The sequence below is a fragment of the Dermacentor andersoni genome, chromosome 4 (assembly GCF_023375885.2).
Source record: "Dermacentor andersoni chromosome 4, qqDerAnde1_hic_scaffold, whole genome shotgun sequence".
Classification (NCBI taxonomy): Eukaryota; Metazoa; Arthropoda; class Arachnida; order Ixodida; family Ixodidae; genus Dermacentor; species Dermacentor andersoni.
In genome coordinates this window covers 6,839,855-6,864,404 of record NC_092817.1, presented here as the reverse complement: position 1 = coordinate 6,864,404, position 24,550 = coordinate 6,839,855, and the positions used below count along the sequence as shown (strand labels likewise).

At 46.0% G+C, this 24,550-nt stretch overlaps 1 protein-coding gene across 3 annotated transcripts; it reads right to left on the bottom strand.

Moving 5' to 3' along the window:
• Window positions 1–42: 42 nt before the first annotated feature.
• LOC126535929 (rho-related GTP-binding protein RhoC) lies at window positions 43–24,173 on the bottom strand. 3 transcript variants are annotated; one of them, XM_050182789.3, is made up of 3 exons: window positions 23,793–24,173; window positions 7,634–7,864; window positions 43–1,048 (listed from the first exon to the last, which is right to left on the bottom strand). In XM_050182789.3, exons 1-3 carry the CDS (start codon window positions 23,946–23,948, stop codon window positions 857–859), a joined length of 579 nt encoding a protein of 192 aa, XP_050038746.1. In that variant the 5' UTR covers window positions 23,949–24,173; the 3' UTR covers window positions 43–856. The 3 variants fall into 3 exon arrangements, with proteins under 3 accessions (XP_050038746.1, XP_072143824.1, XP_072143825.1); XM_072287723.1 differs by lacking the exon at window positions 23,793–24,173 and adding an exon at window positions 22,970–23,307; XM_072287724.1 differs by lacking the exon at window positions 23,793–24,173 and adding an exon at window positions 18,982–19,063.
• Window positions 24,174–24,550: the final 377 nt, after the last annotated feature.

The window sequence follows — 24,550 nt, the reverse complement described above, 5'->3', positions numbered from 1 at the left end:
GTGTCACAAATGCAGTTAGCCCTCATAATTAGAAAAAATTGCCACAGGCTTTAAGACAACATTTATTCATCAACCAGAGAGATCATACATTAAAAAAAAAAAAAGAACTACAGCATCTAGCTGCTCTTCCATGACAAAGTCATGGTCTCGCAGCAGCAGAAGAAGAAAGCTAACACTGTTCAGTGACATTACATGCCACAAAAATAAGGAGCAGTACAAACAAAACGCGCAAAACCGCGATCTTTAAGGACCAAAAAAAAAAAAAAAAAAGCTTTGCAAGTGTCGAACTGCCGTGCTAGTCAATTTGGCCACAGGGCATGCTGTATTTTGAGCGATAAACAGCACATAGCAGAGGTGTCTAACTGTAGCAAGAAGGCACGAGTCATGATAGAAAATGTGTGACTGGCATCTCGTGACGCTGCCTCCCCGTGAAGCCTAAGCAGATAAGGGCATTATCTACTCAGAGAGACATGTCCATGGTGGTGTCTTCATCCTGGACTAACAGTGTGAGTACATAACCAGGTTCATCAAAGAGAGTGGCAAACTTCCTACCAGTAGAAGCCTTTCACTGGCGGGGGGCAAAATGCTTTGCAGTAACCATTGTAAACACGACACAGTACTATAAAAGAGAAACAAGATCCTAGCGTGAAAAATGAGAACTTGCGCAGTCATCGTGACCACACAGGAGAAACAAAAAACACACAATTGTGGCACTGTGCGCAGGTAACGACTGGGGGCAGTACAGCAGAAATAGCATTTAACTAGAGCAAAAGAACACAAGTCCGGAAAAAGATTTGTTGCTTGTGGCTGCCGGTATGTGCAGGAGGGGGGGGGGGTGGGAGTAATTGGCAGCACTCTACATAAGGCAGCACCTCTTCTTCCTCTTCTTTTTGACCTGCAGCGCTGCCCTGGTGGCCATCTCAAACACCTCCCGCACGCCCTCCTTAGTCTTAGCCGAGCATTCGAGGTAGCCAAAGGCGCTGATCCTGTCTGCCATGGCACGACCCTCCTCGCTTTTCACAGGTTCCTGCTTCATCTTGGCCAGCTCCTGTAAGATGTGGTCACTGTGAATCACTTACTTGCAAGTATTCTGTCACCTGCAACAATGTAGTATGCATGGGAATGCCGGTATATTGCGACTTCGGATTGGCATCGTTCTCAGAGAGCCAGGCAAGCACCGTTCCGTCTGTCACAAAGATTCATTTTCTACTAAAACAGCACAAAAGCAAAGAGCTGTTTTAGCTTTATTATTACATAAAAACATGTTTTAACTATGAGAACTTGTTATTTCATGTACAATTATATGAAACGTAAAAAGTATCAGCGGGCCGCTAAAGTTGGAGGACAGACGACAAGATTCGTGCTCGCTTTGGAACAGTTTGTCGTCTGTTCCTGCTTTTCTTTGCTTGGTTATGCATTGTAGCTGAGTAAACTTCACTGGAGGATGTAATATGCGTGAATGGAAACATTTTATGAAGATTTTACTCTAACACATTCCTTGTGTAGCCCTATGCACGTTTTAGAAGAAGCCTCTTACAACACCAGCCAACACAAGCCTCGCAGACACATGTACTGTCATTCCCATGACAGCACTGCGCCCCTTAGGAAACTCCCATAGACGGTGGCGCCAGATTTCCCTCTAGTTGTTATAGCGAGAAACTCTATGGGTACAGTAGCACTGCACTGTATGTCCGTCATAGAAAAATGTGCGAATGATCAACTGGACGACTCCAATGGGCCCATAGAGTTTCTCACTATAGAGTGCGAAACTCTATGGATGGGCCTCTGCTCTTTTTTTTTCATGATGATGATGATGATAGCATGCAGTTGGTTTTTATTTCAGGTTTGCTAGCTGCAAAGCGTCAATGGAAGGAGGGTGTCACTTTTATGCGTACTTTGGCACAGCCTCAGCACAATTTTCTGCTAAAATGCTGTTTTGGCACCGGATGGCACAGCTCTTCCGCCACTGGAATGAGATGAATAGGTCAACTGCGATAGGTAGATGTCACTTGGCTGTAAAAGGCCCAAAGCTAAGTCACTGTAAAATGCTTAAAATGTACAGGTATTAAAATAATGACGAGTAATGTGTATACTATGATCATAAAAGCTTCAATACTAAAGAATGATCTACTAAACATGTCAATAGAAGTAGCACTCGTACCTCACCAGTGAGCTCTTGACTGCAAGGGCTGGGAGGTAATGCTTTATAAAAATGTTATTGCAGCAGCGTCCTCTAGTAGGAGGATGTGCTACGTATACCTTGGGCTGATAACATGCAATGTTCAACATCATGTAAAAATGCTAAAACTTTCTTATTGTCAAATAGTGGATCAATGCCTATAAACATTGCCGGGTGGAAGGGAATATGTTGTCTGTATGCAGGGGCAAAGTACTTTTTTCTTTGAGTTTCTACTCCCCAACACTAAGAAGACATGAAGGACTGTTAGTGCCTTGCCACATTTATCGCAGACAGGAGGATCATCACCGGTTAACAAGTACGAGTGAGTGCCATACGTACAACCTATCCTAAGATGGCAAAAAACAACCTCAGTTCGACATATTATTGTTATTGGTAGACAGTTTCCTAGGTTTGGCTTAATAATGTGAAGTTTATTATGTGTTTGAGTGTCCCACGTATGTTGCCAATGGCCCCTCAGTTTCTTGCGTAGGCAGGGCTTTAAAACTATGACAAGGACAGCTATGGACGAATTACATGCTTTTGTGGTTACTGATGTGGCTATACGGTTGACGAGCATATCACACTCAATGCCTCTGTGGCCATGTACCTAGAATAATATATGTTGATGAGGTGTGTGCAAAGCGCAGAGGATAGCATAAAGTTCAGTAAAGACAGGTGTTATTTCTTTGTGGACAGATTAGGGCTTTGACGACGCTCAATGGATCTCTAAATATTACTCCCTTTTCTAGTTTTCTTTCCTTGATGTGCCGTACAGCTGACAAGAGTGGATAGGCCTCCGCTGTAAAGATACTTGTTTCCAGATGCAAACAGCCAGATTCTGAGAAGGATGGGCCAACTGCAGCACAAGAAACGCTGGCATGCGACTTTGAAGCATCAGTGTAAAATTCTAAGCACGAGTATTGCATTTACTCGCATAATGATCGCACTTTTTTGTCCAAAGAATTGACGCAAATGCAGGGGTGCGATCATTACGTGGGTTAAATTTCCCGCAAAAACTTTTTTTTTTTCATCCCGCATTTGCTGCAGGACGACAACAGGTCAACAAACAGGCGGCTTCCACGGAAACAGTGTGGGACACCAAAGCATAAATGGCGGCCGGCAGAGCAAACCGAGCGCGCCGAACGCAATTTCTTTTCTTTGCGTGAGTACATTACGCGCATTGAAACAGTTTCTTCTGTGTCAGTAATGAATAATATCGGAAAGTTTGCGACAATAATGTAGTCATGTCCACTTTGAGGCGTCAGAAACAGCGATGGGCGCGCTTAACTGCCAGTGACATAGAAACGCATGGCAGGCATGCCGCGGCAACTGCGGCATTTGTCTTTACTACTATCCTAATACGCCACGTTTCCACTAAGGGTGGGCGAACATCTTAGCTGTGTTACAAGCGTCAATGTATGAATAGGGTACACTTCAAACGTATCAGTGTAAACATGGCCACTATCGTTGCCACCCGCGATTTGTTGCGTGCCCACGAGTGCAGACGAGAAGAATCGAAAGGCGCCCTTTGTGTTATTGACCAAAACCATTATGAAGCGTACAAATAATAAAGTCGAGGCAAGTTTGGTTGTAGCTTCTTTTTTTCATGGAAGTTCGGAATGTGATGAAAGGAATGAAATGGGGCATCTGCTTAATGTTGGGTGCATGCAGACCGCTTGGTATGTCTTCAAGAGTTGTTCGCGGAGCATTCAACAGACGGTAAGCGCGATCATCATTAGCTAGACTTGGCACTCGACATATAGCTGCGACAAGTTCAAGGAGCGATCATTTACGGGAAAGAAAAAAAAATCGAATTTTGACGACAAAATTCAGGGGTGCAATCATTACTCCAGTGCGATCATTATGCGAGTAAATATGGTACTTGGACTGGAGTACTAGGAAATGCATTCTAATGTTTGCCTGTGGTACATGCTTTGTAACTTCTATGAACAATGTGCCGCATTTTATGAGCTGCCACTGCCACGGTGGCAATGGCTTCGCTGGGACCATCAGGCTTCACTGAACGATCAAAACTCCCATTTCCAGAGAAAGTTCCCTTACGCGCACAGAAAATGGTTTTCTAGCTGAAGGCCGATTACAAAACAGCATTGCAGATGTCAAGTCATTTATGGTTGAATAAGAGGGATGTTGTGGGTTTGCGTGCACGTAAAAGAAATATGAGATTAACTTTCTAATTGGAATTTTCCCCCTAGCTTCGTTTCTTTAGAAGTTGGTTAATTAATCTTGACTACTGATCTCATTAATCAAAATACAAGAAAAAGGGTGACACGCTACATACAAAAGTGAGCACCATGCATTTGGTCGTGCCATCTTAGAGTGCATCGGCATATTCTTAAACTCTGGCTAAAGTTAGCTGAAACACCCCGTATGTTGCAGTTTTGTCTTTTACGCTACAAGCACATGACATATTTCCTTGCAATGAGCCCTTTTACATGTGTATAAGGCACACAAGTCCTCCAGTGGATTATTTCGCCCCTGCAGCTTCTGGTATTTTTTTGGTAACCATTTACTTATTGCTTTTGGAAAGCTAGTAATGCAGCAGCCACTCTTTACTGGAGACCTTGTTTCTAACCAGGCTCTAATCTTATTGAGAGGCTATTCATCCAGTTTTTCTACTAAGATTGTTTATACTGTGTTTAAAACTGATCATCTGTCCCTGATAGCTGTATATTTTTGCACTAGTCAATACAAGTGTGACACCAAATTATACTGAAATAAATATTCCTGCTGTGAATATATGTGTCTTAGTTTAACTATTCAATATTCAATAAATACTATTTGTATTTGGAAAAGTTGATATTCGTCCACCTCTAGCAATACAGTCTAACCCACTTACGACGATACCAGTTTAAATAATATATCAGTAATCACAATGAGAAGCTGCTGCAGCATCAATATTTGTATGTTTTGTTATGATGAAACAATGCACTCACTACAATGCCCCCATGCCGCATTATCACTTGTAACAACGAACACTGGCTGCTGAGTGTCAGTGCCAAGTGTTAATGGAATGAAAAATCCCCTATACGAAAACTTGCAGTTTCGTCCGCAAGGCGAAGCATCAATTGCGATAGCAAATTAGTAGACAGCCTGTCCGTCATTGCAGCATCTGGCTTGCTCCTGTTTACATTAGGGGTACGAAGAGCCTGAAAAATCTGCATGTGTGCAATCAGTTGCCATTTAATTCCTGTTAAGCCCCCAGTCCAGTTTTTAATAAACCCTTCACAAATGAATAAGCTCTTTCGATCACAATTTGCAGCAACCACAGTGTCGTGATATTTACAATGCTGTCTTGCTTTGAGCTTTGATGAATTTTGTTACCAATGATTGAGTAACCGGTCCTTGCAATTGTACCTTTGTTGTTTTATCTGATGCTGAGTAATTTCGTGCTGCTAGTGCCAAGTGCAGAGAGAACTTCGCATGTGTGGAGTTTGCCGATATGTCATAATACACAGGAAGGCCACCAAGCCTGATGGACATTGCCAACCATGCCTAGGCATTGACCAAGCATTTGGGCTGCTGCAGTGATCAGCAACCAGCCGTTCAGCTCACTGCTCATTACCAGCCAAGGATAGCGAGACAAAAAAGCAGCGGTCATGTTCGAAACATCCTTTCACTCAACAGCTATTGAAATACCGTATTTACTCGAATCTAAGGCACACTTTTTTTCCAATAAGACGGGTCCAAGAATTGCGCGCACGTTACAATCGAGTACGACCCTAAATCTCCGTTACCATATCACCATCGACAATACAAAATGGCCACCTAATACACGCTTCGAACCTAGCTGCCGTAGCTTCCTCCATGTGTTGCAGCAGTACATGTGCTTAGGCAATGCTTCCTTTGGCTTAGGTTAGTGCACCGTCCGTCTTCCAGTCTTCTGCATTTGCTCTATCAGCATGAAAGTGCCGACTGCAAGGACATGTCGAGTTCATCATGATATCTCAATTAAAAGGAAAGAGATCACGTGTGCGGAGACACATGGAAATCTGGCTATATCATGGGCGTTCGGAGTTCCCGAAACTTGCATGCAGGACTGGAGGAAACAGGAGAGGCATTCTACACCGGCGGCTGCTACGTACGGCATGGCCGTGAGGCCCCTATCTTGAAAACAATCTGCGACGGAGACAAGAGTCTACACATCTAGGCACACAGCGCTGTGTTCTCGTCACTTAGTTCACATTGAAGCAAGAGGCCACACAGAGGTCAATTCCTTCACTCCTGTTACTGCACTTCCTCGCTCCAGCATTTTGATAAAGAGTTTCTACAGTTATTGAGTGAGACATGTTCATGTTTGCTTGTGCACGCGTGACACCATGCTTGTTAATTTAGCTAGTAAGCGAATATTTAAAAGTTTATACGGCCGATAAATTTACTATCCTTACTTTTCGTATAGCTCTACTAATTTGCTATCGTGATCGATGCTTCACCTTGTAGGTGAAACAAACTTTTTTTTATTTATCGCAACTTCAGTGCATTGGGAGTAAATCCTTGTTTTTTCGAACTTGGAGAAAGTTTTATTTCTGTATGAAAGAATGAGGTGTGCGGTGCTGTAAAGGACTTTTTTTAGGTCACGGCAAACAGGTGTATTACACAATTGAGAGTGTCCCCCCCCCCCTTTTTTTTGGTCGCGGGAAACAGGTGCACGTTACAATTGAGGGCGCGTTAATATCAAGTAAATACAGCAATTGTGGGCCTCCAGAGCCTTGTGTGCCTCTATTTTAGTCAACAATATGTAATTTGTAGACAAGACTAAGTAGTTGATGACAGTGCATCGTAATTTGGCACATGAGAATGGATTGATGCCATCGCACATGTTTACTTTTGCTTTGTAGCGAGCCCTTGTGGAAACCCCAAGCTAAACAACAGAAGGTCACAATTCATGCTGTTTGGTCTTCGCCATCACGATTCATAAGAAACTTGGAACTCTCACAGCAGAGAAGCAGTGACACACTGTGTTAGCAAATGCTTCTGTGGTCTTCAATATGGCAGATGACCAAATCCAGAAGATAATGTGACAGTGTGTGAACACTATGTATGGGGACAGGAATCTGAACACAGCCCCAGAGGATATGATTTAAACTGATCTTGTGGCCTCTTTCACTGCGAAGTGGACGAGCACAAACCAGTATTCCTTATGGTTCTACACCTGCCACTTTGTGAATGAAAATGAAGGCACAGTCGTTCTATAAATTAAATGCTTTCGTTGTTTTTCACAAAAGTCACTCGAGCTCATTTCTTAAATAATACATTCAACTTTTCCACGTTCCCACAATGAGAATGAATCTGCACTGCAGCGCTCTTATCAAATTGCTATACAAAAAGGGCAGTATTTGAGCTTCTTCAAGAATAGGCGTATGGAAGGTAGGGGAAGAGAGCAATAAACGTGGATCTTGCATTTGCAACTGCATGCATGCAGTCATGGTGACACACCTTGATTGTGGCTGGGTCTGAACGCAGGTCCTTCTTGTTAGCGACCAGGACTATGGGGACGCTTGGGCAGAAGTGTTTAACTTCCGGGTGCCACTTCTCTAAAATGTTCTCCAGGGAGTCAGGCGAATCGATACTGAAGCACATTAAGATTACGTCTGTGTCTGGGTAAGACAGCGGCCGCAGCCGGTCGTAGTCCTCCTGACCAGCCGTATCCCAGAGTGCCAACTCCACCTGGTAGTAAGAGAGAAGATTGGACACGAAGAAAAGGTAAGCATACTATAGGGTCTGCACCCCCTGCACCAGTTCACCATGCTCTACGACAGATACCATGATTTACCAAGTGCAAAACATGGTGCAGGCACAATTTATTTTATTTAGTACTTGTACAGTTGACCAAAAATGGTTTTAGACCATGGGATCTAAGAAAAAGTTAATTTCTGAGTAGCTTGTATCAGTAGCTAGTGAAACTGTTCACAAGAATGTTTGCATATACTAGAACAGGCTGGAAATGTGAATACCAGGCTCGGTTGTGAGGCTGCGGATATATTCAGCTCTTTCTCAGATCCCATGGTCCGTAAATTTATTTGGTTGATGGCACATACTGCGGCCATATACTGGGCTATAGCAGGAGTGGGCTACGAAATAAAACAATTATACAGACTTTTACAAGCATTCAATTTTCTGCTAAAAATTCATGGTGAGCAAGATGCGCTGCATCTTACCCATGAAGGTGATGCTTTGCCAACACAGCCGGTGCTCCTACACGAAAGCTCCACAAACAGTTTGACAACACTGCTATACCAAAATGACCGCCTCAGATCACTAAAAATAATAAATGCGATACAAAACAACAATTTTCACTGACTAAGCTTCACAGCAGCAGCAGATGACAAAATTTGTGTGATAATCTGTAATACTATTATTAGTTAATGTTTCATCAATTGCTTTAGAAAGCAGTCAAATCATGGGGTTTGTGTCCCAAAGCAACTCGCAGGCTACAAGAGGTCTTGTGCTGTGGATTAATTTTGACCGCTTGTTGTCCTTTAAAGTCTGCATTTAAGTGCACAAGCTTATCTGGTTTGCGCTCCCATAGGAATGTGGCTGCACTGGCAACCTCAGTGTTCAGCAGCAGTCCCTGATCACGTTGGGTTACAGAGCATGCTGTGATTGCACAAGTTGGACAGTGCTCGACCGTTTGCCTCTCTGCCTTTCACCAATTGCTTACTGCTACAGTTAATGTGCTTTCGCATTGCAAAAAAATGGGGTATTACTGGAGCAGCAACACATTTCAAGGCACATTTTGGGTTCATATTTCTCGAATTTGGTGCCTGGCAATAACTTTCTAACAGGTTATACCTCAAGTACTGTCCCACTTTAATACTGCAAGTACAGGATTGTACGCTAGAGACATTAATTGAAATGTTTATTGAAATTTAAATAATTGTACTTATACTGCAAAATTCCGTTGTCTGCCACTACTATAAAGCTTGCTGAATAAATGTCATCTTTAACCTGAGCGCGTTGTTGCAGGAGCTCACTAAAGCCAGAATCTTTGCAGGCATGGACCACCAAAGAACAAAACAAAAATAAACAATATTCAACACATCATACACTTCAGCACTCGCTTGAAAGGGGCAAGCAACTTGCTGCTATTAATGTTATGTGCATTGTTAACGTTTAATCCCAGCTACAACTCAGTCACAAATCTCCCGGCACTGTTAATTATATTATGTCTTGTTTATTTATTAAAAAAACTGTGTGCAATACAAACAGGGACAAAAAGAAGAAATGCAACACAAGGACGAGCGTGTGGGTTTGGGGTCCCATCCGTCGGCTTTCAGAAAAGCTGCTCAGGCAGAACTTTGGTCCGTACAAGGTTTTACGACGCCTCAGCGACCTGAACTATGAGGTTATCCCTGACAGTCCTGCTTCCTCCAGGGCGAGGCAGCATCCACCAGAAGTTGTGCACATTGTGCGCATGAAGCGCAGGGCTGGCCTTCAGCTAAACTCCTCCAAGTTCCATTTCGGTCGCCGTGAAATGAACATGCTCGGCCATCTCGTAAACGCTGCCGGAATCGAACCTGATCCACAGAAAGTTCACGCCATGCGAAATTTTCCTGTACGTTGTTCAAGAAACGATGTCCGTAGTTTTCTGGGCTTATGCTTTTATTTCCGGCAATTTGTGAATAAATTTTCACAAATTTTCACAAGCATGAGGTGTCCTCATGCACCTCATGGGGCACAAGGGCACAAGCATGCACCTCAGGGCACAAGCATGAAGTGCCCACACCTCGTCTGACACATCTTCCTGCCGCTAGGTGAGCATCTGGACGATGCTCTCTCTGGAGAGAGGCAAATGCGACATCCAGTATACGGCACAGAGAGGAAGACGAAGATCTTGCGCATTGCAGAAGAAGAGGTCCCTGCGCAAGTGTTTTTCAGTTGGCCAGCAATTAAAGTGTCCTGCCCTCTTTTTTATCAGTTCCTGCTGCTTGTGAATCATGATATATATATATATATATATATATATATATATATATATATATATATATATAAACCGCCTTCGTCACACCGGACGGTCTGTACCAATTTAACGTCATGCCCTTTGGATTATGTAATCCACCAGCTACATTTGAGCACATGATGGACTCTCTCTTGCGCGGTTTTAAGTGGTCAACATGACTCTGTTACCTCGATGACGTCATTGTGTTTTTGCCGAACTTTGAGAGCCACCTGTGGCACCTGACGACCGTACTCTTCGTGTTTCGCAGGGCTGGCCTTCAGCTAAACTCCTCCAAGTGCCATTTCGGTCGCCGTGAAATGAACATGCTCGGCCATCTCGTAAACGCCGCCAGAATTCAACCTGATCCACAGAAAGTTCACACTATGCGAAATTTTCCTGTACCTTGTTCAACAAACGATGTCAGTAGTTTTCTGGGCTTATGCTCTTATTGCCGGCGATTTGTGAAAAAATTTGCCGACATCGCTCACCCTCTCCTTAACCTTCTTAAGAAAGAAGTCTCTTTCTCTTGCGGACCATTGCAGGAGAAAGCTTTCTCTACCCTGATTTAGCAGCTTACAACTTCCCCGATTCTGTCACACTTTGACCCTTCTGTGCCCACTGAAGTAAGAACCGACGCGAGTGGTCATGGCATCGGCGCTGTCCTCGCTCAGCGTCAACAGGGCCAAGAGCGTGTCAACCCTTACGCCAGCCGCCTTCCTTCAGAGCCTGAGCGAAATTACTTCATTACTGAGAGGGAATGTCTCGTGCTCATATGTGCGGTTGCGAAATTTCGACGATCTTTTTGGTCGGAGCTTCTGTGTCGTAACCGATCATCACGCCCTCTGCTGGCTCTCCTCTTTGAAGGACCCAACTGGACAACTTGCACGTTGGGCATTGAGTCTACAAGAATATACATTTTCTATTATGTATAAGTCAGGATGCCTTCACGTCGCAACGGCTTGTCGGAAAAACTACTTTCCCATTATTCTGGTCTGTACCAGATCTTACATGAACTGTCCAATGTGACATACGAGATTGCTGCAGTCGGTGGGCCTTCAGTGCCTCCGAACGTCACCAGCGATGTTGTTCACGTTGCCAGGCTCAAGCCCTCTGTCCCCCCATTAAGTGAGGCTCCATAACTTGCACCAGGACGGAGCTAACCCGCCGGGAGGGTGATGTTACAGTGAAGGAAAAGAAGAAGGTGACATGAACTAGAGTAAGAAGACTGGCTGTTGCCCGAGCACCATATTCAACAGTTGTAAATATACATTTTACACTCATGGGCCTGCTTTTCTCCTGCAACAATGTATATACATATATATACCAGAAAAAAAGCAGTTCTGGGTCCGGGTAAATATACATATATATACATACACACACATATATATACACATATTATATATATATATATATATATATATAAACGAGAAGAAATGGGGTTAGCAGAGGGGCACAATTTTTATTATTCATATCATAAGAAGCCAACAAACACTGACACCAAGGACAACATAGGGGAAATTGTGCTTAATAAATGAAATATAGAAACGATAAATGAATGGAAATTAAAGTGGATGAAAAAACAACTTGCCGCAGGTGGGAACCGAACACACAACCTTCGCATTTAGCGTGCGATGCTCTACCAATTGAGCTACCGCGGCGCTGTTTCCCCATCCACTTTCTTGGGTATTTATGTGTCCTAGTAGAACACTGTGAGTGGTGGCACTGGCTAACACTCCCAGGGTTCTACTATGTGGGGTTCTCCGTGCTCTTGGGACAAAGGAACGACAACACAGTAGTGCAAACAATCACAAGGGCATTTATTGCACCTTTCATAGATCAATGCCTGCTAGCCGAGTTGCTATCCACAAAACATGCCGATGGGCGCGCGACAAATCTAGAAGTCCGACTCACCGCGACCGGATAGCGAGCGAATATGTTCGCCCCATGCTGGATCCCAACGCCTGGTCGTTCGCGTGTACGGTCACGCGAACGGTGGCGCGCGCAGTAGCTCAATTGGTAGAGCATCGCACACGAAATGCGAAGGTTGTGGGTTCGGTTCCCACCTGCGGCAAGTTGTTTGTTCATCCACTTTAATTTCTATTAATTTATCGTTTCTTTATTTCATTTATTAAGCACAAGTAATTTCCCCTATGTTGTCCTTGGTGTCAGTGTTTGTTGGCTTCTTATTATATATATCTATATATGTATATATATTTATTGTTACGGGCTACTCTCTGTGTAGAGTGTTTATTGGGACGCAATCAACGGTCCTGAGTGCCAGTCGAGGTTCCGTTATCGCTAGGCGAATGTCTTCCTCTTCCCTCTATTAACCCGTGTCCTACTACTGCTGGTGGCACATACCCAAATCATAAAAGTCTTTCACACTTGTAACACATCCCCCCGCGCAGATGAAGCCCACTGGGCAAGTCAAACAGCATCTCCAGCGGTGCAGGGCTTCAAGTGGGCAACATGAGTTGCTTCAGTCTTTGAAGAGTGTTGACCATATGAAAGGAGATACGCTATGCGGTACATCAATTCGCTTATACGGTCTAACACAACGTAAGGTCTAACATAGTGCACCAGTAGTTTTTCACATAACCCATGTTTTCTGGTAGGAGTCCACAGCCACACTAAGTCAACTGGATCATATGTCACGTGTCAGTGTCGGTGGTCGTAACGTGCCATAGAGCGATCTGGTGAAGCATGAGTGCGCAAATAAGCAAGATGGCGGGCTTCTGCACAACAGATGGTCTCAGATATGCAGGCGTCATTGCAATTGATAAATGGCAACATCGTATCAAGGGTATAACGTGGCGACCAAGCGTAAAGGAGCAAGAAGGGGCTGTAGCTGGTAGTTTCGTGCTGGGCGGTGTTAAATGCAGAAGTAACAATGGTAGGACGCTGCCTCAGTTCTTGTGATCCGTCGAGACATACATGGATAACATTTTGTGAGAGTTCTGTTGGTGCGTTCCGTAAGGCCATCTGTGGATGGCATGGCGTAGAGCGTCGAAAACTTGAACATGGATGGAGCATCTCTTCAACCATATCTGCAATAAACTGTCACCCACGATCGCTAATAATGACTTTAAGAGGCCCGTGTCGGAGAACGATAAAATGTAACAAGAAAAGGCACACATCGACTGTAGTAGCCGATGGTACTGCCACCGTCTTACAGTAGCGTGTCAGGTGGTTAGTGCACACTACTATCCAACAATTTCCGTTAGAGGACCATGGAAACGGGCTGGGAAGGTCGATGCCGACTTGATCGAGTGGAGTCCTAAGGAGTGGCACAGGGTGTAGTCTACCAGGAGGAGTACTTATGGGACGTTTGCGGCGTTGACATTCATTGCAGCTAGACACGTACTGCCGCATTGTCTGACACATATTAGGCCAGTAAAATCTTGAAGACGGCATAGTGTTCTAGCTGCTCCCATAATGACCAGAGGTTGGTTCGTCATGCATAGCCCGCAAGATGGAAGTGCGCAGACTTTTCGGGACCACCAGGAGATATTGTGAGCCTGTGGTAGAATAGTTCTTGTATAGAAGCCCATTACGTGTGTAAAAACGATTGGCTGTTGATTTCTGTTAGGCAGCAAGCAGTTGCTTTAAAGTGGCGTCGTTTTGCTGCTCAATCTTAAAGATATTGAGATTAGGAAATGTGGGCTCCAAGAATACGATGTAGCGGGCAAAGTTGTCCGCGTAACAGTCCGTCGTGGAAAGCGGTAGCCGCGACAGGCAGCTGGCGTGGGCGTGCCGTCGACCACTTTTATAGGCAATGGTGAAGTCGTACTCCTACAGACAGTGTCCAACATGCAAGCCTACCTGATGGATCACGCAGAGTGACGAACCAGCACAAAGAGTGATGGTCTGTAACGATGGTCAAAGGACGCCCGTACAGGTATAACCAAAAGCGCTGCACTGCGAAAATTACCGTGAGACATTCCTGTTCTGTGACGGTGTCATTGCGCTAAGGCTTGCTTAGAGAGCGACTCATGTATGCTTCGACGTGTTCTTTGGTGTCAAAGTGCTGAGTAAGAACAGCGCTGAGACCAATACCGCTGGCATCCGTGTGCAGTTCTGTGGGAGCCAAGGGGTCAAAGTGTTTGAGAACTGGATGGCACGTCAAACGGAACTTCAGTTCACGAAAAGCATACACACATTCTGGGGTCCAGTCAAGTGAACGCCTTTCTGGAGCAGAAACGTCAGTGGATGCGCGATGTGAGTGAATCCGGAAATAAACCAACGGAAGTATGAGCAATGGCCCAAGAAGCTTCGTAGCTCTTTCACTGAGCGAGGTTGCTGAAAGGCTTTAACCGCCGCCGTTTTCGCTGGATCAGGTGTTACGCCCTCTTTGTCCACTAGGTGGCCTAGAACTAGTGTTTGGAATTCTCCAAAGAGACATTTCTTGGAGTTTAGTACCAAGCATGCTTTGACTAGGCACTCTAGTACAAGACTGAGGTGAGCGTTGTGTTCACTAAACGTGCGTCCGAAAATCATGACATCATCCAGATAACACATGCAGACTTCGCACTTCAAGCCATGCAAAATGTTGTCCATGAAGCGCTCAAAAGTTGCAGGCACGTTACACAACCCGAACGACATCACATTAAATTCGAAAAGTCCGTCTGGTGTAACGAATGCTGTTTTTTCCTTGTCTGCCTTGTGCATCGGAATCTGCCAGTATTCAGACCACAAGTCTACACTTGAAAAGTATGAGGCCGAAGAAAAGCAATCTATAGTATCATCAATCCGTGGCACAGGGTATACATCTTTGTTGGTAACGGCGTTGAGGCAGCGGTAGTCAACGCAAAATCGCCATGTGCCATCTTTCTTTTTGACTAGAATTACTGGGGCTGCCACAGACTACTCGACTCTAGGATAACGTTCTTTTTTTAGTATGTCATGGACTTGGTCACTGATCACCTTGTGCTCCGAAGGCGACACCTGGTATGGCTTTTGTCGCAGAGGCTGGCGAGATCCTGTGTCTATGCGATGCTGTACACGAGAAGGGGGAAAGGATGGCGGAGCCTCTTGCTAGGAAAATTCGAACACTGCGAAGTGTTTTCGTAGAACATTTGCCAGTTCCTGACGTTGGTTAGTACTGAGCGATTTGTTTATCATAGCCATCATGGAAGTGTCCGTGGCACATGCATCCGAATAGGGCTCATCCTTGGCATCAGGGGCTTCTGCAAGGATGGCGAGCGCCAATACTTGATGTTCACGAATAGCCGCAAGTTTCAGACCCTCCGGTAGTATTGTGGTTTCATTGGAGCAATTTATCGTACATAAGACAGTGTGCCCATCGATAACCGACAGTGTACAATATGGCCCTAGAACATTCTTCTTAATGCAACTGTTCTGTTGGTTGCAGGAGAGCAGGCAACTGGGACACATTTGAGAGACAACGGCGGTATGATGGTATCTGCGGACACACAAAGGGCACTTTCGCAACACTGCAGGTGTTCCACAAATATGACGGGAAGGCTCAAATCTACTGTAATTTCTCCCGTTTAGCAATTTACATTGGCACCACACAGCTTCAGAAAATCGAGACCCAGAATTATGTCATGCGTAGCATAAGGTAAAACTACCAACTCCGCGTTCAACGTTTCACAGCCCAAGCTAACTGCTGTACTGCACACACCTACAAGGTACAATAGTTCTCCACTCACTCCACGAAACACATCGGCACGGTCCCATGAAAACAGCACTTTTCGTCCTAGCAGGCGTTTGAATGCATAACTCATTACGGAAACGGTCACTCCAGTGTCCACTAAGGCCATTGTGAATACGGCATCTACATGTACACAAACCTTATTTCTAAACATGCAAATTGGCGGAGGTATTTCTGTCATAATCGAAGACTGCCCAGCGGCCTCACCTCCAACAGCTGCGCTGACTAGTTTGCCGGTGAAGGCGAAGGGTAGCAGCACCAGGGAGACGGTGACCGGCTTACGCGAGGGGCAGGCGGTGGTGTCAAGCTTCTATCGGAGGCCAATGAACGATTTCGCAGCATTCCCAGGGTCTTGTTGGACATACCGTGTGGATATGTGTATGCACGGTTAACGCATTATTGGCTAGATATTGTTGATCGGTTGTACCTGGGTGGCTGGCGGCATTGTGCGGCCACGTTGCAGTACCTGGCGATGCGGCCCTCGATACCACAGTTGTAGCACAAGGGCAGAGGATGCTCAACGAAATTCCACTCAAAGCGCTTAGCGGGCAGAGGTCGCTGAGCTGGGTACGGCACCTTAGTAAGCTAAACAGGAGCCGTCCGCCTCGGTACATCACGGCTGGGGTGAAAGCGTTGCCTATATCGCTGTTCTGTCAGATACGTCTCTGGATGTGGCCACATCATTCCAGCCACACTGACGTCCGTGACACACAGACGGTGGCAAAGTAGCGCATGCTGTTGCGGGCGCTGAGTGATATACTGGGTACGTAGCTGGCGGTTGAACTGTGTTGCACACAAGTTCATTGTGTCGCTACAGTCCTTCGCGTACCATTTCACTAATAGTAGAGGCAAGGTCAGTGGACGGACTTGTATCGACACTGGCGACAGTTGTCCCGTTCCCCAGTCCTCCAAATTTGGGTGCAATACGACGTGTCTTCAACGTCTCAAATGTACAGCAGTAACGCAAGACATCTGAGACGGATGTGAGGTCTTCTCTACCTGTCAGAAAATTGTAGACGTCTACTGCAATGCCTTTCAGAAGATGTCTGACTGCCTTCCTCAGACATCTGCAGGTTTATGATCTTGCACAACTTGAGTACTTCTTCTATATATGCAGTGCATGTCTCTGTCGGAGTTTGAGCTCTTTGGGCAAGCGTTCTCGCCGCATGTTTCTTTTTGGCATCAGAGTCTCCAAAACATTTTCCTATTTCCTCAACAAAGAGTTCCCATGTTGTTAGGGATTCTTCGTGATTCTCGAACTGCATCAGTGTGGTCTCTCTCAAAAATAAAACGACAAGCTTTGTGATCGAGTTCCAGTGGTTATATCGGCTCACCCGATGCGTAAGCCACTCGTCCACATCTCCCGCTCTTTCCTTAATGAGTGTGTGTGGTATGGTGTCTCCCCCTGCCAGATCTCAGTGTTATCATACATTTATGTTTCGTAGTAGTCTAGCTAGATGGCGCACCCCCCTTCTGTCATGTGACGAGCTTGGACCAATTAGGAGGTGTCATCTGGCGTGTGAAGTTCTTTTTGGTAATAAACGGCCGCGAGCCGGCTCAGTCCTCTGCCGGTTTTCATCAGGAGCAGTTCGTTCCGCGTCTCCCTCTCTGCGTCGGGCGCTCGCCGCGCGTTCGCTGGGCGCGGGCCCCCGCTTGCCTGCCGCTGCCGACACAACAGCGTGGTTCCATGTAATGGTGTGCGGCAGCAGCTGGCATTGACCTTTGCACGGTTGCAACTAGCTCTGAGTCTGGTCCTCCGTTCTGTGGCATGATGACTGTTGTCGGCGAGAGACCGGCTAGACAGTGGCTCCGGCAAAGTTCAAGCGGTTGCGACTTCGTAGTACGGCGACGTCGTGTACCCAACACTTCCTCCACTCTGTTATGGGCTACTCTCTGCGTAGAGAGGGTTTATTGGGATGCAACCAACGGTGCTGAGCACCAGCCGAGGTTCCGTTATCGCTAGGCGAATTTCTTCCTCTTCCTTCTCTTACCCCGTGTTCCACTACTGCTGGCAGCACATACCCAAATCATAAGAGACTTTCACACTTGTAACAATATATTATAGAGGTCAAAATGAGGCCCCACAACCCATGGGATGTATCGTGGGCTAAGGCAACAGGCAGACTGTCCAGAATAAAAAAGGAAGAAAACTGGTTTTTATTCTCCCGAGCACGTGCCTCGAGGAGCCTGAGCATGGCACAGGAGCGTGGCCAAGTGGGGCTGCAGCTGAGGAAGACAAAGGAGCCGCTATAATATATAAACAAAAAACATTACGCAACTTGTTCTCTGGAAACTGTGGACAGGCGAACTGCTATATAATTGCAGGAAAAATTAGCTCCACCACAGAGAAAAGGAAATATGAAATATTCACAGAACAGACTCAAATTTCAGTTGCTGTTGTGCAGGTTCTAAGAGAGAATGGAATTGCTACTGGTAGGTCAGAATAAATGTGCACGTCTGAAAATTAGCCCCTGAAAAATTGTTGGGCGACTGTACCTGTACTCTTAAAATGAATTTTGCCTTAAGCTGTCGACAAATTAAGAAGTGTAAAACAATCGGTATGAATACGACGATCATAAGCAAGCACCAAAATCTCGCATTTTATGATAAAATCATAAAAGCTGGTAGACATGGTGTTGCACACATCTTAAGGACTCTTCTAATTGTACTTATGCAAAATTTATTATGTGCAACCTATACAAGTTGTACAATAGGACTAACTGTTTAGTCTTGCATAGCTGATGAAGGGAATAAGCACATGGAAAAAACTAGAAGGGGGGAGGGGAAGACTCCGGTGATGTGTGCGTTACACTAATTCTCATAGCTTTGCAAAACCATAGGACATTTGTTTGTGGCACCACTATGTGGTCATGTAGTTGCTGGCTCCTCTCCTACAAATTCAGAATCTCTCTTCTCGAATGGCTGATCATAATTGAAGTACACTGCACATGAAATAGCTGATTGTGTGTTTTATGCGATTATTTTTTTATAGCTATGATATGAAGTCCTCATTTGATCATGCAATAGAACTCCCTGAAAAATTCCAGGTCTTCATCCTTTCTGCACCTGTACATAATGGTGCTGAAAATGATGCTTAATGTGTTAGAACCGACTTTCCCACAGAAAATTACTGCTTAAAGGGGCTGCACAAGGCATTTCTATTGTAATTACCTGTAGGTGGAGTGGCATATTCCAAGACTGCTATACAGCATGTCTAATGGCGAGTTGATGATGCTCCGACAGCAGATGTCAAGACCTCTTTGATGCATGCGCCCACAAATCTGATGTCAGCACTCAATCATTCCTGCCAAGCAGGTTTTGCCAAAAACTTCCTGGACTTGTCTGCATTGCAACACTGCAATTTGCTGTGTGGTGTAATGAGAAATGCAGGAGGGGAAGCCGGTATTCATTTGTTTAAATTTTTGAACTTGTTAATTATATAGCTTCTGTTTGTGACCACCAACTTCGCAGTTTTCGAGATGCTGGGCATCCATATAAATGGGGCAAAATCTGGTAGCATTGAAAAGTTGCTTCAAGACCCTTGTGAGCAAAATATTTTTCCTTTGCACAGCAGACAATAACAGTGAGTAACAAAGGTATCCCACAGTGAGCACAGGCTATGTACGTATTGCATAATCCATGTTGCTGCCTTGCCTGCTAACCACCTCCTAAGACAAAATCTAAAGGTACCAACAACAGACCAAAATGAGATTATGGCGCAAAAGAAAGGATCATGATTCACACTGATGAATTCGAACATGATGGTTGTTGAAAGAGAAGTATGAATTCTAAATACTGGGACGGGGCATCAAATAGATGAAAGCGAAGCACGATTATAAGCAGAGACAATTTACAGGGATGGCCACGATGGCTGAACATGTGCAACATCATGGCCATCGTCGTCGGCTTCATTAGTCCAAGGAGGTGGCTTGTAACATCTAGCTTCCCTGTCGGGCAGAGCGCTGTCTTGGCGCAGACTAATTACACAAGGTGGAGGCGGCGGAAAAGTATGGCATCAACTGGGATATGTGCATGACGTCACGAGATGACAGGGTATATGGTGAACTGTACAGTGGCCTGATCTCACAGTTAACGTCACTAGTTGCCATAAAACCTTGTAACGTCCAGTGTAACGTGACAAAAGCTTTTCAGAAAGACACGAAGAGGTGGAGTCCAGAGAAGCACAAGAGATTCCAGAGAAAAGCAGAGATGTCGGCGGTTGCAGTCACAGCGGTCTTTCTGAAATAATTGTGAGTCTGAGAGTTGCTCATAAGCAACTTGACGTGCCAGATGGGCTCGTGCGGCAGCATCATGGGCATACTCTGTGCAGTGTTGTGTGACAGCAGGTGGTAGTAACGGGTCAAAAGGCAATGCTGGGTGGCAGCCAAACGGAAGGTAAAATGGCGAAAAACCAGCGGTGTCATGACGGGATTAGTGGTATGCGAATGTGAAGTATGGCAAAGTGCTGTCCCAGTCCTGATGATCGTCTTCACCAGCATATTTAAAGTGTGGTTCAGCCTCTTGGTGAGCCAGTTGGTCTGCAGGTGGTATGCAATAGTGAGCTTGTGCTCCACTGAACAGGAAAAGAGGTCATCGACAACTCTGGACAAGAAATAGTGGCCTCAGTCTGTGAGCAGGTGCCTAGGGACACCATGATGAAGGATAATGTCATGAAGTATGAAATCGGCGACGTCAGTGGCACAACTGGTCGGCAAAGCTCGCGTGATGGCACACTGCGTGGTATAGCCAGTCAGAAGTACGACCCTCTTATTCCCTGAAGTGGACATAGGGAATGGGTGGAGGTCTACACTGATGCGGTAGAACGGCTCCTTGGGTACGTCAATAGGCTGTAGAAGTCCTGCAGGTAATGCCGAGCGCCGTATACGTCGCTGACAAAGGTCACACGCAATGTAGCATCGAACAGATCGGAACAGACAAGGCCAGAAAAACCGGCGCCGCACGCAGTGATATGTGCAGGGTACTCCTGAAGATGGCCAAGTGGCTAGGCCATCGTAGAGTTATTTGAGAACAGTAGCATGAAGTTACTTGGGGAGAACAAGCAGAAGCTCCGGGCCACCGGGAGTGGTACTAAACACCTGACAGTAAAGAATATTGTGAAGCTCAAACAGACAGAGCAATGAAGAGGGCCAACGAGAATGGAGGCGGCGTATTATAGATTGAAACGTGTAGTCACTTTTCTGTTCAGCATGAATGTTGGCCAGATCTGAAATAGCCATGATGAAGTCACTGGTTTCATGCACAGCAGTGTCGGGAGGGTAGACAGGGTAGCGTGACAAACAGTCAGCATCTCTGTGCATCCGGCCAGACTTGTACGGAACACCAAAGGTGCACTCTTGCAGCCTTAAAGCACAGCAACCAAGCCTTCCTGTATGATCCTTCAGCGACAAGAGCCAGCAAAGGGTGTGGTGGTTCGTGACGACAGAAAACATGCAGCCATATAAGTAAGGGCTGAATTTTGCGACAGCCCAGACTAAAGCGAGGCATCCACGCTCGGTTACCGAAAATTACGCTCCGCCGACGAGAGAAGGTGGCTGACGTAGGCAATGACACGTTCCTGGTCGTCGCGTTGCGCAAGGATTGCACCTACGCTGTGGCCACTAGCGTCGGTACGAACTTCTGTAGGGGCTGAGCGGTCAAACTGTGCCAAAATGGGCAGTGATGTAAGTAAACAGGATGCTAAATGTGGTAGCTTGCTCTTGACTCCAACAAAAAGAGACATTCTTTTTGAGTAGGTCAGTAAGCGGCTGGGCAGTCGGCACAATTCTTGACAAAGCTGCGGATATCTCCGACTGAGCGAGGAACAGGAAAGTCTTGAGCTGCACGCACCTTGCCGGGGTCAAGTTGGACACCCCTAGCACTAACAAGGTGACCAAGAATGACGATGTGATGTCGAGCGAAATGACACTTAGAGGAGTTAAGCTGCAGGCCAGTGCGGCGAAATACATTGAGGTGGCTGACAGGCAAGACAGATTGTTCTCAAAAGTAGGCGAAAAGACAATCACATCTAGCAAAGACAAGCAGACTACTTATAGCCCCTAAGGAGAGAATCCATCATTCGTTCGAAGGTTGCGGGGTCATTATGCTACGCATTACACGGACACTTGCTTAAATAAAATTAGTGACATCGTGAAACAAGCTCCGGTGCTACAGTCTGCCTTTCACCCTCCACAATTTCTAATTGGCTTGTTATTAAACACACCTTGTGTTTAAAAGGCTCTCGTCGTACATTATCAGCGTTTGTGCTCTCTTCAAAGAGTATTACGAAGACTATTAAAAGAAATCGTCAACTACCAGTTGTCAATCTTCTAACATCTGCGCAATTTTTGGTCCCAAATTTGTCTTGGCATGTGAACTTTTATTGAAGTGGCTAGCGCAAGCTAGGAATTTCAGAACGTCACTTTTTCACAGCTCTAGGCGTTCGCTGAAGGAAACGCGGCGAGAGGTACCCACAGAAAGCTATCGCGACCGGCCTCCTTACGTGGTACGAATCGCGAAGTGCTTCACCGGATCAGGTTTCCTCGGGGGCATCCAGCTACCGCATGCAACTTGAGGTTGTTGAGAAAAAAATAAACACACAATAACGGCGGGGCGATCATTACTATTACGTTCAGTATGAGCTACAACGCGAAAGCACGTGGCAAAGCGGTCCCACGTTGTAGCTCATACTGGGCACGGCAGTAGTACGTTCGAGATTCGTTCCTGCCTGGAGGCCGAACTCTAACCAAACGGCCGCGGACTGTCGGTGCCGACGACGACCGCTCACGTCGCACGGTCCGTTTCGGGAAGTACAAGAAACGTGCGAGTGATTTTTTTAGGAAGGGTGAAGAGAAACGAGACAGCTCGCTCCAATCGTCCGCGCGGGTTTTTGTGCCAAAACGCGTCGCTGGACAAAGTGCACTAGCAGACGGACTGGGATGACATGCCATCACAGAAGACCTATATAAACTTACGCCATATCGATTCACCGAGCGTGCGAGGTCGCTTACATCGAAACCGGCGCACGCTAAGTGCAGATCGACGACGCAGCTTGCTCACTGTGGCACGATTAATAGAAGAACGCAAAACCCGAAGCCGCATCAACAGATCGAAGCCGCATCGACAGATTTCGCGCTCTCAATTTCCGCACTACGTGACTTACGATGAGCCGGCGCTCCTCGAACATCAAGACGGCCAGTAGCGCAAATGGATGTTAAACGTAAAACACGCGCAAAAGAAAAAAAAAACAAACAAAAAAGAACCCCTTTTTCTCCCACCCCTCCCTCACACTGTCGGCGGGGGTTAGTCATGCGCTCCGCATCCTGAAGCACGCCCTCGGACAATTTCCTAAACGTGCTTGATAACGTCGCTGCCGCGACCGTCGGCGACGAAGCGACAGACGCGTTCAGCGTTCTTAACTCAGAAATAACTAATTAATGTTTAGGCTCTGTCGAACAAGCCGCATTTCACCAGGACCCACAGAAAGAAAGGAGAGGCAAAAGAAAACGGTACGATGCCACGCGCGACCCCCGCCCCCTTCAACAGTAACCAACCATCGCAGCACGCAGGCGCTTGTCTGGGTGGCCAATCTACACTGAGCACATGCAAATAATAAGCTATAGGGAAGCGGCAATAAAGAACTCTGAAATCGCATAAGTACGGACAATGGTACGGAAGGCGACGCCAAGAACACCAACGTGATCACTTTCGCAACGAAGCCGGGTTCAGCTATGTGCTACTCTCGGATCATTCGTTGGCGACGGTTGTCAAAGCAAAGCTTATCGACAACCATATTTAGCTAAACGAGTGCACTCTGGAGCATCCGTGTGCACGCATGTCAAAAGATCGCGAAAACGTGATTAAAGAGATTTGGAAAATTTGTTTACAAGGGACGCCGCGGCCTCATTAGGCTTAAAGTGGGAACGGAACAGGGCGAGTCAAACCGATGGATAGCAACCGCTCGTAGAGCTACCGGCCATACGCACCTGCTTGCCATCCACTTCGATATCAGCCACGTAATTTTCGAACACTGTTGGGACGTAAACCTCTGGAAACTGGTCCTTGCTAAACACGATGAGAAGGCAGGTCTTTCCACAAGCTCCATCGCCAACTATCACAAGCTTTTTCCGGATAGCGGCCATCTTCCGGTGCTGGTCTCACGGCCGAGCCTCGCTGTTGAAGCCGTGCTGATGCGAGTTGCGACGCGGTCAAGGCCGACACAAACGCCAAAGCTTAGGACAATCACTCGCTGTCGTATCAACAATACTCGCATGAGACGGATAAGATACCCCTAATGACAAGCAGTCCACTCTCCGCACTCCTTACAAGAAAATATTCACCATGGAGGTAAAACCTACGCGACTCCACCTAGCGGCAATAATTTGCAGCTAAAATTCCTCAAATACTGTTATGGTGTACTGAGATTGGACAGTGTATCGTCCGTACAGCAACACAATGGCAGAACCAGGGGCGCTTCTGCGATGACGCCACAAGGGATTGCTGCAATCGACCGGCGAGCTCAGCGCGCCAAATTTAAACATGTGCAAAACTTCCTGCATGTATGAACTAAAACGCTCTCAAAACAATTGAAATTAACATAATTCCCCAAAAAAATAAACACTGCAAACTGTTAGGATATATCAAAACGGCATTTAAGCTTGCACGTTTCCAACGACAGATCATGCAGTGTTCCTGATCGTCTGCTCAGCGTTTCGGTTGAAGTAGACAAACACACACTCGTCTA

Coding starts and splice junctions, on each gene's coding strand:
- LOC126535929 (XM_050182789.3), bottom strand. CDS start 23,948: ATGGCCGCTATCCGGAAAAAGCTTGTGATAGTTGGCGATGGAGCTTGT. Junction 7,865..23,792: donor TCGAAGTGGATGGCAAGCAG/GTGCGTATGGCC, acceptor TCTTACTACCAG/GTGGAGTTGGCACTCTGGGA. Junction 1,049..7,633: donor CAGACCCAGCCACAATCAAG/GTGTGTCACCAT, acceptor CACATCTTACAG/GAGCTGGCCAAGATGAAGCA.